This window comes from Eubalaena glacialis, chromosome 1 (genome assembly GCF_028564815.1).
Source record: "Eubalaena glacialis isolate mEubGla1 chromosome 1, mEubGla1.1.hap2.+ XY, whole genome shotgun sequence".
NCBI lineage: Eukaryota > Metazoa > Chordata > Mammalia > Artiodactyla > Balaenidae > Eubalaena > Eubalaena glacialis.
In genome coordinates this window covers 237,744,555-237,760,572 of record NC_083716.1, presented here as the reverse complement: position 1 = coordinate 237,760,572, position 16,018 = coordinate 237,744,555, and the positions used below count along the sequence as shown (strand labels likewise).

The window sequence follows — 16,018 nt, the reverse complement described above, 5'->3', positions numbered from 1 at the left end:
ACGGCTTCTCAGCCTTGGCACCATGGGCGTTTTGTGCTGGACCCTTCTTCGTGTGGGGCTGCAGCGGGCAGCCCCCAGCAGTAGGCTGTGTAGCGGCACCCCTGGCTTCTACCTACTAGAAGCCCCTTCCAGGCCTGACACCCTGGGGCCCACTTGTGTTCTGTACCAGGTAGAAGTTACCAGGAGAAATTAGTGCCTCCCCGGTGCTCCCTTACCTGCTCCTCCGCCCAGCCCGCAGCCATCCTTCCTCTCGCAAATGGACCCTGGAATCTTCTGGAGGCAATAAAGGCACATGCAGAGAGGACCAACCTGGGGTGTCAGTGTCACCAAGTTTCTGTTACTTGACTACGCCTTTCAGGCCTCTTCCCCCGTAACACGGGTTTGCTATGTGATACGTGAACTGCTTTCATTCTAGCCGACAATTGGCCTGAGTCTGTGACAGTAAGGCAGGCGTTATCATTCAGTCATTTGCTGGGTAAATTGCTGCCTTTGGGCCTCCCAGGTGAGGTCTGGCTCAGGAGAACCCTTCCTGGTGAGCCTGTCGGGTGTCGGGGTGCAGAGCCCCAGGGAGCAGGGTGGGTGCCACCCAGCTTGGCCGCGGAGGGCAGAGGGATGCGGGCCAGGTCTCTGGTCCCACAGAATCAACCGTGGGAACTGCACCCGGGAAGGAGGGCGCAATCGTGGAGGGAAATAAAAGAGACACTGTGAGGCCTAATGAGGAATAAATAAGAACGGCTTGGCTGTGATGCGACGCTCGGGCCCACAGGGTCCCCTGCTCCCCTGCCGAGACTTGGCAGTAGACCCTGCTCCAATGAAGCTGCTTAGAGTCTGTGTTTTGAATGATGACTGAAGTGATGTCTTTCGATGTCAAAGAAAATACTAAAATAAAACAATCTTAGGGAAAAACCTTTTTTCTCCACCGACAACAATACCGTCATTATGTTACAAAGAATAAGTTCTTGTTTAGGTTGGGAGCCTCCTCTTGCCGCTGTGTTGACATAACCCTCCTCGCTAAGAACAAACACGTTCTCTAGAAATGTTACCCAGACCCAAGGTCATCCATCCTGGAGCAGGGAGGGCTGGTGCCAAGGACATCCCTGTAGGGGCTCTGTGTGTGTTGTGTGTGTGTGTGTGTGTGTGTAGGGCTGGTGGCTGGGGCCTGGGGACAGGACCGAGCCCCATCAGCATCGTGTTTTTCTCCATTTGCCAGGAAGAAAGTGAAGAGCAGGGGCGGGCGGGCACAGGGCCAGGGTAGGTGCTGAGGCCACAGCAGCTGCCCCATCTCCCCTTCACCCCTCCTAAGGCTGCAGCGTCTCCTCCTCGGGTCTTCCCGGAGTCCCCAGCAGAGCAAGAGGCTCTTGGGCAGGGATCCCACAGCCCTCAGGCGTGTGCCCTTCTCAGAGCCCCGTGAGCCTCTGCCACATATCAGGCACTGTTCTGCAAGGGACACGCCTGGCTCAGATGTGATGGGGTTACAGGATTGAAAAGTTCACCTCTCGGGGCTCAATCTAGCCTCAGTCAGGCTCAATCAGGAGAGGTCTTGTCTGCCTCTGTCGGCTTGGACAGGTGCCCTACTCCCAGTCCCCCGAGGTTCCTGGGATGGGATCTGGCACCCGGCACTCACACCCAGCCGAGAGGAGAGAGTCAGAAGGCTCCAGGAGAAGACGGATTGTTCAGCCTGGGTCCCGTGCTCCTCCCTGAGATGATCCTGGGGGGCGGGCTGGGGCCAGGGCCCACTGAGTGGGGAGCCCTCCGTGCCAGGTGGACCTCGGGAAAGACGGGCTCTGTGCCCAAAGGAGTGGGATGCTGGTGGCCAAACCCGCGGGGCTGCAGGGTCGGCAGCTCAGCATCTTCACTGGAATTCACACCACATGGGGCACCCACATCGCACACTCTGCCAGACAGCACTTCTGAGTAGAAGCTGTGAAACTGCTTCATTCTGGGAGAAAAAAATTAGGAGGAACAGACTTTCCGAACTAGCTATTTGCCTTAAGTAAGGATTCCACCTACAACGTTTCCTTGACGTGTTGCTGCCGCCACTTCCAATGAGGGCGCAAACATCTCTCAACAGCCCTGGCCCGGCACTGACACTACACACGCCGACTGGCATGCGCCTGTGGAAGGAAGACAAAACCCAGAAACTTCTCCCTGCACCGAAACAGAACAGAGAGGGTAAGAAACAAACACACCAGGTCGATTAGCAAAAAGAATCCTTCCTATTTGGATTCCAGGATTAGAACCGCCTCCAGACGTAAAACAGCATGGTAATCTGCAGTAGTCACGTCGACTGCATTTCCTGTGATGCCCCGGTCGGTTCCAAACAGTTATACTTCCATTTATACAGACTCACATATTTCAATAAATATAGCAGCCTTGCAAGAAAACCCCCAACCGCCTCCAGCATGCCAGGGAAGGTGCGTGTTTCCCAGGACAGATGACAGATGAGTTCGTAGAGGACAGTGTCAGCCAGCCCTCCTGAGTAAAGGTGGACTCATAAAAACAGCTTACAATGAAGTCATCATAGACTAACTCTGGGTCCTCTGGAAATGCCCTTCCTTTCTGATTGATGAAAAATAAGAAATGCCACCTTGCTTTTCTGGGTAGCAAAATCTTCATCACCAAGGAGATCTAGCTCACGTCACCACTTGGGAAGAAAACTGTGTGCTCCTGTAATTCTTCTAATTACCGCTGGGCTCCAATGACACTAATTAACGGATAACCTCATAAAGTTGTGTTTCTTTTTCCAAGATATAACATCAGCCAGACCTCTCAGAATAATGTTAAGATTCTAGCATTTGGAACTTCCACCAGAACATGTATTATTTTCTTGGTAAACAAGGAAGGTCTTTATATGTGACCGTGAAAGAGTGTTTTATTTATACAAGTTGTAGAGGGTGCAGTTTCTGGACAGCAGTAAAGAACATGTATTTGTTTATTTATGTTTAAGAAATGAGCCAACCTGGCTCTCTAACTTGCTAAAACAGAAATGTTCATTTCTTAGGAAACTAAAACAGTAAGTTCCACATCAAGCCCATAGATCCTAATGCAAAAGAAGAGAATAATATTATTATAAGACTGGGCTGGGCTTCCCTGGTGGCACAGTGGTTGAGAATCCGCCTGCCAATGCAGGGGACATGGGTTTGAGCCCTGGTCCGGGAAGATCCCACATGCCACGGAGCAACTAAGCCTGTGCACCACAACTACTGAGCCTGAGCTCTAGAGCCCGTGAGCCACAACTACTGAGGCTGCATGCTGCAACTACTGAAGCCCGCGCGCCTAGATCCTGTGCTCTGCAACAAAAAGCCACAGCAATGAGAAGCCCGCGCACCGCAACGAAGAGTAGCCCCCGCTCGCCACAACTAGAGAAAGCCCGCGCGCAGCAACGAAGACCCAACACGGCCAAAAATAAATAAAATTATTTAAAAAAAAAAAAAAAAGACTGGGCTTTTCACATAGCTTCAGCCAAAACACTAATGTGGCAAGATCAGCTTTCAGATTACACTCTACTGAAGCAGATACTAAGGGTTTTAGGCAGATCCAACACTCCCTGGCGAATAGGGAGATTGGAATTGCAGCCCCTCTCGTCCCAGACAAGCCCCACGGCCCCAAGCTGCTTCTCCAGCAGCTACAAAGCAGTGTGGTGTCATCCCTTCACCGAGGGGCACCTCGCAGCAGGTGCTTCAGACCAGCATCATCTGTTCAGCAGCCAGGACACAGGTTTCCCAGGGCTACTGGATTCTTTCACTTTAAAAGACCTATTTAGTTTTTATTAAAAGGTAACTAACTAAATACACGAAATGAGTCCAGCAATTAAAGCAGTTTAGGAAGGTTGCTTAGCATTTTGTGAAAACATTGTGGACAGGGAAGTGAAGATGACAATTTCTCGTGAAATTTTGCTAAGGCTGGTGCAGGTTCCTGTCACCACTGGGTTTCCATCTACAGTCTCTCAAAACAGAAAGCCGAGCGTGTCCCACCACCTCACCAACGGTCCCTCTTTGAACTTCTATTAGCCAGAAGTGACAAGTCAACAACAAACAACAACAAGTTGTGGAGATGTCCCCGAAGAGGACAAAGAACATCTGCGAAGGAGGCGTATTGGCACATCAGCAACTGCTGGCTGTGACAGAGTCAGATTTTCAGTTTTAACTAATTTTCTAGGTAAACGGCCCGTGGTCTGATTCCGAAACCCTGAAACGGCCGCACCCGCAGCGCAGAGCCGGGAGCAGAGGTGCGGCAAGGGGGCCGCGCGGCCGCCGTTTCCTCCTGAGCCGAGCGCTCCCGTGGGGCCGGGGTGGGGGGGAAGCGCCCGCCGCTCCAGAGCCCGCGACGCCTCCGAAGCCGCCCCTTCCCCCGAGGGAGGCGCCGCCCGCGGCCCCGTCCCGAGCCGGAGCCGGGGTGGCCGGGACCCCCGCCCTACTCACCCAGGAGCAGCCAGAGGCCGCGCCGCGGGACGCCGCGCAGGCCCCGGGCCATGTCCGCAGCCGAGTCCGCCCGCCGCGCGCCCCGCCGAGGACTGAGCCCGCCGGGCGACGCGCCGGCGGCGGGGGCGGGAGCGGAGCGGGCGGGAGGCGGCGGCAGTGCGGCCCGCCGGGGATGGGGGGCGCCGGGACCCAAAGGGACGGCCGACAGCGGGGGAGCCGGGCTGGCCAGCACCTGCCGGCCGGGGCGCCGGGGCCGAGGCTGAACCTGCGAGGCGACCCGGCCTTCGGCGAGTAGCCCTGAGAGCGCGGAGCGAGCGCGGGGCCGGGACCCTTCCCGGGCGAGCGCACACTCGGGCTCCGGGGGACCCTCCTGAAGTGTTTGACAAACAAACAAGACACTTGTTTAGCTAGGGCGGCTCTTCTAGACAGGGCATCTCCACGTCAACCCGGGCACCATCCCTCCTCCTCTCCCTGGGTTACAACCGCCCACTCCTACCTCGGGGGTCTGCTTTGCAAAAGGCCAAGGCCACCCTTGCCCATCCACCTCTCCCAAGGTGCAGGCACTGGGGATCCTGAGAGAACAAAACCAGTCCCGGGGCCTGGGGAGACTCAGAGTAACCAAAAAAGGACCCATAGATCCAATGAGGAAGTGGAAAGACAAGATGAGGAACAGGGTGCCGGCGCAGGGGAGGAGGTGCACGGAGGCCCCGGGGCTGGAGGGAAGAGGGCTCCTGGGGGGACAGAAAGGTGGCCCTGGTGGACTTGCTGCCTAGAATGGGTGGTGAGAGGCAGAGGAGGCTGGGAAGGCCTCGTTCTGACTCCGAACTTGTGTAAAAAGAGAAGGGCTCCCTAGGGTGACATATGAGAGCCCCGGGAAGCCTGAGGAAGCGCAGATTTCCCCAGCTTGCTTGCTCAGACCTGACCTGGGAGGCATCAGCCCAGCATAGCTGAGCTGACCTGGGCTCTCTAAGCTCTTCTGGTGGCTGGAATTCACCTTGCAGTGGTTCCTTCTTGTAACAAACTATTCCAAGAACTCTGAGCAATTGAGTAAACTTATGCTCATGAAAAGGAATCAGCCACTGCCCTAGGGAGGAGGAAGAATCACTACCCCGAGAGCAACTCACATCTTTGTGACTGAAGCTTCATACACGTAGCAGAGTGCCTAGTGCAGGGTTCTGTGGTCAGCCCACGTGGGCTGACTCAGCACTTCCCTCTGCTGAATGAAAGGGAACAGGGCCACCTGCTGTCAGCTCAGAGAACAGGCAGCAGCTGACAGCCAGGTGGTTGGGAGGACACTCAGGGCCAGCATGCCTACAACCTGGGGGTTCCAAGTGTCCTGATAGGGGTCTGTGTCAGATGGTGGCGGAGGCCACATGCGCTCTTGACTTGAGTAGCCCCTCTTCCCAGACCTTAGGAAGACACACCCCAGTGGATGGCCTGGCCTCTCTCACTTTATTCATTTAAGAAACATCTGAGTCCCAACTGTATGCAAGACTGTGCTGCGTAAACAAGGCAGGCCCTGCGCTTCAGTTGGTGGATCTAGTGAGGAATGTCCAGAAAATCTAAGTAACATGAATGCTGTGATACAGGAACCACACGTATGGGGCCTGGTGTGCCTGGCTCAGCTGCAGTGTTAAGAAGCCTTGAGGGCTGGGTGGAGGAGTGTGTGAGGGGCTGCAGGCCAGAGTAAAGAGCCAGTGACCGGGGACCAGGCCAGGTGGGAAAGGAGTGGTTACGGGAGATGAGTGGGGCCCAGCCCAACCCTGTTAACCCTATACTGGGGACAGCCAGTCACTGGTTAGGGAGAAGAGCGGGCATCTCTGCTGCTCTCAGACTCGCCCTCCACTCACCCTTTTGAGTCACCCTTTCCACCCTTGGTCTGTGGGCCTCTCTGCATCTTCTTATGGTCAGCTCCTTCTTCATTACCCCAGGCACCTTCATTAACCTGGGACCCCACTGGGGTCAGCAGGAGCCATTCTTTGCAACATGTTCTCTGAGGCTCAACTGCAACAGGAGGCATGGTCTGAGCAGGGGAAGCCCTCTGCCATTTCTCCTCCATTTTCTCACACTCACCACCCTAACAGACACATGTACCTAGCAAGACAAAGTGTATTTCTCAAGTTCATGTACTTAGGAAGTTCACAGTTCTCTTGGGAATGCCAAAGTCAAGAGGTATACACACCATGGCACTTTCTCCCCTAATGGTTTTCTTTTCTGCACCTTGGGTCTGGGTAAGAGATGCCCCAGTAATTATGATGGGTTTTCCCTTCTGCAGAGGTAGGAAAGTGGCACAAACTCTTTAACACTTGTTCTTATAGCTGTGACACATATCTAAGAGTTGACAATTTTGCCCTGGCTAGATTTTGTCCGATGTATCTGTATTTCTAGCTGGTAGCATGCAAAATCATTCCTCTCCCTGGGCACCTCCATCTACATGGATGCTAGGTTAAACAATGGAAGAGTTGAGAAAATGGCCAAGTGCTTTACTGTATGCACAGTAGGGTTAAAGACACAATCTAGACAGTTCAACAAGACCTGGTCAACTTTACTAAAAATTCAAAATTAAAAGAAGACTTCTGTTTCCAGCCATGATGAAATAAGAGGGACTGGATTTACCCTCCCCACTTCAACTAAAAAACTGGACAAAACAGATCAACAACACTTGTCACACTGGACCACAGGAGAAGGATCCCTAAGAGACAGGAAACAGCTCTATTACAAATACATAACACAACCACACTGAAGGCGATCAGGAATAAAAGACAGAACCTAAGTAAATTTAGAGAATGATATTCTGACTGCACACTGTAAGGATAAAGACAAAAAGAACTTTACACAAATGCTGTACTCCAGGTAGTAAATGTTTCTCCCAGGGGTCTGTTTTAGCAATGCTGTCATGACTTGATGTGTATGCTAGGTCTGAATAAACAACTACAGGTGTGTCTGGGTGCACAGATTGACAGAAATGCATACATTTCCTAGTTCTCTCTGCTGAGAGGGCCTACGACCAACTCCAACAGCAGTGGGCACATCTACTGACCAGATCTTGGTTTCTAAACATCATTCTCAAAGAAAAGGAAACACAGCTTGTTGGAGAAGTGGCTGATTCCAGGGCTGGTGCAGGGAACATATAAGATGAGCCTAAAATATTCTGTGGTGCCAGAAAATAAGCAAGTACTTGAAAAAGGATGGTGATTTTCAAAGACAAAGAACCCAACCCAAAGAAGCTCCTAATCCCTACAGCTGGAATAATCTGAGCGACAAAATAAGCAATGATAGTGTTATAACTCACAGAACAGAATGAACATCACTGAGTCCATATTGAAATAAATAAGTGAATAAATACATGGGGGAGAAAGGACAGCTTTTCCTTACGGGACAGCTTTTCCTTACTTACCACAAGTAGTAAATGTAGAAGGAAAGAAAGACATACAAAATCATCATTAGACAAACACCACAAGAATAACTGTTTCAGGCAAGATTTGCTGATGGATGCTAAACCAGTGAGCAAAAGTTTTAGGAGAAACAGGTATTTACATACTATCAAAGATCTCCCTCAATTACGAAGGAAAAATAGTAATACAAATAAAATACAGTGGAGGAACCCAACAGAGGCCGCCATAACCAAGTGATGAAGGATAATATCACCTGTAGGAGATGGATCATGTATCCCAGATATGAAGTACTGAAGACCTCTTCTGTGGTATTCTTTATCAAAAAATGCATAACCTCAATCTCATCAGGAGAAAACAGCTGATAAAATAAAAATTGAGAGGCATTTTATAAAAATAGCTAATCAAATACTCATCAGAAGTGTCAAGGTCATGGAAGACAGGAAAATAACTTAGGAACTGTCCCAGACTGGAGGGGATGGAGAAAACACAGTAACTAAATACAATGTGGGACACTGGAGTGGGCCCTGAAGCAGAAAAAGAACATTAGGGGTTAAAATTAGTGAAATCTTAATAAGATCTGTGGTCAGTAGTACTGCACCAATGTTAATTTCCCAGTTTTGATAATTTTACTGTGGTTATGTAAACTGTTAACATTACAGGAAGCCCAACCAAGGGCATACATGAACTCTCTGTACTATTTTTGCAACTTTTCTGTATTGGCTCTCAGCTTCCTCGCAGGAAAACCGAAGTTGTTTATAACAATGTCCATAATATACATAATAATGACATTCTCTGATCTGTCAGGGGACTATCACTATCAACCCTAAGTATCATGATGTTATTAAAAGTTCTATATAAATACTAAGAGGTGGCGGTTTATTTAATACTCATAGCTCACACCTACTTTATCCCCAAGAATCAAAATTCAGGCAAAGATACACAGAACCTATAAGCAATCTTATATTGTTCCTAGCAGTTCTCTAGAGGTAACAATTATAGCTGTATTAGTTTTCTATTGCTGATGTAACACATTACCACAAGCTTGGTGGCTTAAACAATACAGATTTATTATCTCATACTTCTGTTAAGTCAGAAGTCGGAGACAGGTTTCACCAGGCTAAAATCAAGATGTTGGCAGGGCTGCATTGCTGCTGGTAGCTCTAGGGGACAATGTTTCCTTGCCTTTTCCAGCTTCTAGAGTCCACTTGCAATCCTTGGCTCCTAGCCACCTTCCTCCATCTTCAAAGTCAGTAACAGTGGGTGAAGCCCTTCTCGAAATGCCATTTCTCTGGTTCTCTCTTCTGCCCAACCAGATAATTCAGGATCATCTTTCCATCTCAAGGTCAGCTGATTAGCAACCTTACTTGCTTCTGTACCCTTAACTCCCTTTTGCCATGTGACGCATTCACAGGTTTGGGCATGAAGACTGGTCAGCTTGGAGGGCCACTGCTTCGCTGACCACAGGAGCTAACACTTATTAAACGTTTTACTATATGCCAGATAGATACTTTGCAATAAGTAACAATGATCAATAATGAAAAAAAGTTAAGTCAATATATGCAGAACTCTGGCTGAAGAACTATTTTTTAAAAAAGAAACTACCTGTAATATTGAGCTTCTCAGTTATACATATTATCTCCTTGGACTAGAATTAACATTGGCATTAGGCAGAGCCAACTGGGAATTTTTAGTCCCACTTTTTTGGTGATAGTCTCAGGGTATTTTACAACATCCGAGGCCTCTGGTGATCTCCAAACATAACTACCTGTATATTCTATGTGGTACAGCTAAAGTGCTCTTTGGTGTCCCAGTAATACAGTATGAAAGAAAAATGCTTCTGAGCAATAATTAAGTCTGCTAAAATTATCTGCAACTTTGCTGGTTGAAGATATTTGGAAACCTGGATAATTTGACCAGTCTTTTAAATTCTATAACAATTTAATATAATTAACCAATGTCAAATTAGAGATCTTAGAGAATAAGATAAATATTGCTTTTTCACTTGCAGTTCCAAAGATTCATGAATTTCTCCAGTTTCTACACTTTACTTGGGAAGCTTAATAACAGTGATCAATTTACATGGTCATGGCTAAAAGCCTTTTGATCTAAAAGTTGCCTGATCTTTATACCTTTAGGTTTTGAAGAGGACATCTTTATTTCAAAAAACCTCAAAGTTATCATTTCAAATGATCCTTTCTATATTTTCAATTACTAAATTGAATTCAGTAATTTGGTCTCTATGTATTCTAAAAGAGAATTCCACTGAATTAAATCCTTCTAGAAACAAACGACTAGAGGTATACTTCTCATGGCTGCTAGTATGTTAAAAATAATGTCTAATCCATGTTTCAACTTTATTAAAAAAGGTTACTCTGAATGTAGCCTTTTAATAAAAATAACCATATGATTTAACAGATAGGAAGAAATCTCCATAATTCTAGGATTCTACTAACTTGATGTATGGCCAAAACTAGAGAATCATCTACTAATTTGATGATTCTCAAGTTTCATTTAATCGAGTCCTTTAAAAAAAATTTTTTTTTAATTAATTAATTTATTTTTGGCTGCGTTGGGTCTTCGTTGCTGCACACAGGCTTTCCCTAGTTGTGGTGAGTGGGGACTACTCGTCGTTGTGGTGCGCGGGCTTCTCATTGCGGTAGCTTCTCTTGTTGTGGAGCACGGGCTCTAGGCGCACGTGCTCAGTAGTTGTGGTGCACGGGCTTAGTTGCTCCGCGGCATGTGGGATCTTCCCGGACCAGGGCTCGAACCCATGTTCCCTGCATTGGCAGGCGGATTCTTAACCACTGCGCCACCAGGGAAGTCCCCCCCAATTTTTTTTTAACATCCTGGAACCCAATTTCTGGTAGACGTTTGGACTGGGTCTGGTAATAACCGGAGACAAATTAATATACGAAATAAGCCCAAAAAGTCCATGAAAGAGGAAAAATTTGAAATCCAATAGTTTGATCTATAGCCTTACTGTCCATTTGTATTCCATATAAACACTGGTAGGTAATTTACACTTGGAAAATGCCACCAAACCTGCAGAAAGTATTAAATTTTACTATAGAGTCTACCTTTATTAAATATAAGTACACCAAATATAAATGTTAAATGGGTAACTTTTAATCAAGCAATACCAACTAAATATTGAATGCTCTAAACATTGTAAACTGAAGAAGAAAATGCATATTTGTTCATCTTACTACTAGTAAAACTCCAACTTTAAACAGTATGTTACTTTTAAAAGTAAGCAATTAAAGAAATTTATGTTATCAGATAAAGCATAAAACTAGGTCTTGAAAAGTGTTCCAATTTACACTCTAACTTAATGTAACAGAACTTATTACAAAATGAACATAATATGGTGACCATTTAAATTTAAGTACTTTACCAAAGTTCACTCTTCCTAGTGAAAGCAGGGAAAATACATCTAAATGTTTAATACTAAAGTCATAAAAATGCATTAAATGTATACAACAGTAATTTAACTATCTTGGAAACTTAAAAATATACATATTCCAAAATGTATATCTATAGACTCAGTTTATTTGCTATCCTATGGTCCAATATAAGAGTCTTAAAGACAACTGAAAAGTGGAACTAAGGACTTCAGGTAAATTATATTTTTCATGTATGAAATAATAATAAACCTTTTCTTGGTCAACATTTAAAAAACTGATTTAACACAGAGTTTTAAAAATGACACCATTTCTGTTTCTGATCCAAAACATACAGCTTCAAGTCTCTAAGTAACAAGTTTGAAATATAAAGTTTATAAACATTAAAAATTATCTTTTAATTTTATATAGAGAGATCTTTATATTGTAGAAACAACAGTTGCTAGATTTTAAGAGAGGGCTATATAAAGTAGAATATTATAAACAGCTAAACCCATTTACCAAGCCTATTTAATTGCATCGTTTTGCTGTTACCACAATTTTTTCCTAAGTGCTGTAGAATATTCTCTGCAGGAGGGAACTCATGCTTTCCAAAGAAATTCTATAGGTCAAGAAAAGAAGGAAGAAATCAACAATAAAATGTGCTATGATAAATCTAAATTCCAGAAAAGTATATAGTTATCAGTACACTCTACTAAACCAATCATTGTAATTAAACTGATTTATCATATAAACGAATATCATATATACTTATTTACCATTAAGTTCTACCCCTTGACTAAGCATATCACTAAACTCAGTAAATACTCAGAAGTGGAACTGTTGGATCATGTGATAATTCTAGTTAATATTTTGAGGAAGTGTCATACCACTTTCCACAGTGGCTGCACTATTTTACATTCCCATTAGCAATGCACAAAGTTTCCAATTTCTCCATATCCTCACCAACATTTGTTATTTTCTGGTTTTTTGGGGGGATACCAGCCATCCTAATGGGTATGAAGTGGGTATCCCATTGTGGGTTTTTTGGGTTTTTTTAATAAATTTATTTTTGGCTGTGTTGGGTCTTCGTTGTTGCGCGCGGGCTTTCTCTAGTTGTGGTGAGCAGGGGCTACTCTTCGTTGCGGTGCATGGGCTTCTCATTGCAGTGGATTCTCTTGTTGCAGAGCACGGGCTCTAGGCACGCAGGCTTCAGTAGTTGTGGCACGTGGGCTCAGTAGTTGTGGCTTGCAGGCTCTAGAGTGCAGGCTCAGTAGTTGTGGTGCACAGGCGTAGTTGCTCCGCGGCACGTAGGATCTTCCCGGACCTGGGCTCGAACCCGTGTCCCCTGCCTTTGCAGGTGGATTCTCAACCACTGCGCCACCAGGGAAGTCCCCCCCACCACCCCCTGCCCACCATTGTGATTTTGATTGCATTTCCTTAGTGACTAGTGATAATGAGCCTATTTTCATGTGCTTATTGGCCATTTGCATATCTTCTTTGGAGAAATGTCTATTCAAATCCTTTGTCCATTTTTAAATTGGGTTTTTGTTTTTGTTGTTGAGTTGTAAGTATTCTTTATATATCTATATAGATTATATAGATAGGTAGATATAGATATATAAGATAGATATAGATATAGCTATATTCTTTATATCCTTATCAGATAATATGGTTTACAAATATTTCCTCTTATTCTGTGGGTTGCCTTTTCACTGCTGATAATGTCCTTTAATGCACAAAAGTTTTAAATTTTGATGAAGTTTAATTTATCTATCTTTTCTTTTGTTGTCTCTGTTTTTGGTGTCATATCCAAGAAATCAATGCTGTGAAGCTTTTCCTCTGTGTTTTCTTCTAAGAGTTTTATACTTTTAGGTCTTACGTTTAGGTATTTGATCCATTTTGAGTTAGTTTTTGTATACAGTGTAAGGCAGGAGTCCCCAACCTTTCTGGCACCAGGGATTGGTTTCATGGAAGACAATTTTTCCACGGGGGGTGGGGTGGGGGAGGGAGCGGGATGGTTTAGCCGGTAATGCGAGTGATGGTTTAGGAAGTAATGCAAGCTACGCGGAGCAGCAGATGAAGCTTTGCTAAGCTAGCCCGAGGCTCACCTCCTGCTGTGCGGCCTGGCTCCTAACAGGCCATGGACCGACACTGGTCCCCGGGGGTTGGGGAACCCTGGTGTAAGATAAGGGTCCAACTCTACCCCAGAGATTACAACTATACTCTATTTATCAAAGTCTGATATCAACTGGTACATGTGTAGAAAAGAATTAACATAGCAGGCCTGAGATGACAGTCATCTGTAGAAAGACCTGCTTGCAAGACACCTCCCTGGTGTCTAGGAACTTAGATTTCAGGAGGGTTCCCACCAATCCTAGTAGTGATAAGGGTGGCTCACTGTGCCAAAACTGTATAAACAATGTAGTTTGTGCTGAACAGCTGCTTTCCTTCTGAGAGTCCGGAACTTTTGGTCCATGCTAGACGGTGGGTACCTATATGCCCAGCCTCCAACAAAAATATTAGGCACTGAACCTCTAATGAGGGTAGACAACATTTCATATGAGTTGTCATAACTCATTACTTGAGGAAAAAAGCATGTCTTATGTGACTCTACTCGGGGGAGGACTCTTTGAAGCTTGTGCCTGATTTCCTCCAGACATCACCCTATGTGCCTCCTCCCTTTGCTGGTTTTGCTCTGTATCCTTTCATTGCCATAAGTCATAGCCATGAGTACAACTATATACTGAGTCATGTGAGTTCTCCTAATGTATCACTAAGCCTTGGGGGTGGTACTGGGGACCCCCGACACAGGACATTTTACCCTCTTCCCAAGCTACAAGGTGCTCAGAATAGTTGCAGTACTTAATCCTCTCTCAATTTATATGCTACTATTGTCATACATGTTAATTATATTAGACCCTATAAAATACCATTATTCTTGTTTTATACAGTATTAGTTGATATAAACATTTTGATCTTCAGTACATCTGCATCTCTGACCTTTCATCTAAAATCAGTCCTTCTTCCTAGAAAACACTCTTTAGTATTTTCTTTAATACAATGGGTCTTCTAAGTAACAAATTATCTTAGTTTTTAATTGGGTAAAAATATATTTATTTCATTTATTCTTGAAGGCTCTTTTCCTGAGTGTAGAATCCTAGTTGGTAGAATTATTTGGTGGCTTCTGTTGAGAAGCAGATGTCAGTTTAATTATTGCACAATTAAGGTAAATTTTTTTCCCTCTAGCTGCTTTATAGATTTTCTTTTTGCTTTGAGTTTTCAAGAAGTTTTTCTGTGTGTGTGTGTGCATGTACTGCCTTTTATTTCTCTTGTGTATCCCTTATTCATAAAGCTCTGGGGCTCAATACATGGTTTTGATTGACTTTCAGCAGCTTTGCATGGTGGTCACAAGGACCATATTCAGGCAGTTTTTCGGATGCACTGAAGCCTTACTTTTCCTGCTTGGGATTTGAAAGGGCTTTACTACATTTCTGGCTTAATTTTTTTCATCATTTAAAAATTTTTTTCAAATATTGTATCTGCCCAATTTTCTCCCTCTTCTTTTTTGGTTAAAACTCCAGTTGCACAAATAATTAGGCTTTCTCGGTACGTCTTTATGTTTCTTACCTTCTCTTTTGTGTTTTCCATCCTTTTACCTGTGTGCGTCATTCCATAATTTTTCCGACCTTTCTAATTCTCTAATTTGTCTAATATGCTGTAGAACCTATTAACTGAGTTATTCATTTAAGTAATTCTATTTTTTATTAATGGAATTTCCATTTTAAAAGTATTTCCAGTTTTATACTAGCATTCTCAATGTCTTTTGTCTCCCTGAACATAATACATCTGAATTAATTAGCTTTTGCTGTGTAACAAATCACCTTCAAAACTTAATAGCTTGAAACAATGACCACCTATTTAGCCTCTAATTCTGCCAGTTAGCAATGGGCTGGACTCATTTTGGTGATTTGTCTTATCTTGGTTGGGCTCACTCATGCATCTTTGGACAGCTGCCAGGTTGGGTAGGTTATCTGCTCATCTATGCTAGATTCTGTCACATGTTTAAGGGCAGCTGGCTGTAGGCTGGAATGTCTTAGCTATCCTCCATGTACAATTGGTCCTCCATATCCGTGAGTTCTGCATCTGCAGATTCAACCAACCTTGGATTGAAAATATTTGAAAAAAAAAATTCCAAAAAGCAAAACTTGAATTTGCTGTGTTCTGGCAACTGTTTACAGCATTTATATTGTGTTTACAACTATTCACATAGTATTTACAATTGTATTAGGTATTACAAATAACCTAGAGATGATCTAAAGTATACGGGAGGATGTGTGTAGGTTATATGCAAATATTACGCCATACTACATAAGATATTTGGGCAACCTCAAATTTTGGTATCCGCAGTGGGTGGGTGTGGGGGGAGGTCCTGGAACCAATCCCCCATGGATGCTGAGGGGTGGCTGTGGCCTCTTGTCCTCTAGCAGGCGCCCGGGGTGTCTCTATGTGGCTGCAGCAAATTTCCGAGAGAGCAGAATGATCAAGGGCTCTTGAGGACCAGGCTTGGGAATGGCATAACTTGTCAAAGCAAGCGAAAAGGTCAGCCCAGATTCAGGGGGTGGGAAAACAGACTCCACTTCCTGATCAGAGGAGCTTCCAAGTCACACTGCAAAGGGGCCTGGTTATAGGGAAAGGAGTAATTGTGGCTGTTTTTGCAAACAATCTATCACATACAAGTATGGTTTTTAAAAGTGTGTCTGCGGGCTTCCCTGGTGGCGCAGTGGTTAAGAATCCGCCTGCCAATGCAGGGGACACGGGT

The 16,018-nt window shown here is 45.1% G+C and overlaps 2 protein-coding genes across 2 annotated transcripts in view; both read right to left on the bottom strand.

The window, feature by feature from the left end:
• Positions 1-4,514, bottom strand: part of RAMP1 (receptor activity modifying protein 1) — a 51,770-nt gene extending 47,256 nt beyond the window's left edge. The window contains exon 1 of the mRNA XM_061206212.1: positions 4,422-4,514. Coding sequence (XP_061062195.1) covers positions 4,422-4,473 — 52 coding nt within the window. The 5' untranslated portion in view covers positions 4,474-4,514. The remainder of the gene's footprint in view (positions 1-4,421) is intronic.
• A 1,153-nt stretch (positions 4,515-5,667) lies between these two features.
• The window catches only part of RBM44 (RNA binding motif protein 44), a 30,141-nt gene continuing 19,790 nt past the window's right edge, over positions 5,668-16,018 (bottom strand). The window contains exons 15-16 of the mRNA XM_061191408.1: positions 6,272-6,425; positions 5,668-5,830 (exon numbers count right to left, since the gene is read on the bottom strand). Of these exons, the coding sequence (XP_061047391.1) occupies positions 5,668-5,830; positions 6,272-6,425 (317 nt within the window). The remainder of the gene's footprint in view (positions 5,831-6,271; positions 6,426-16,018) is intronic.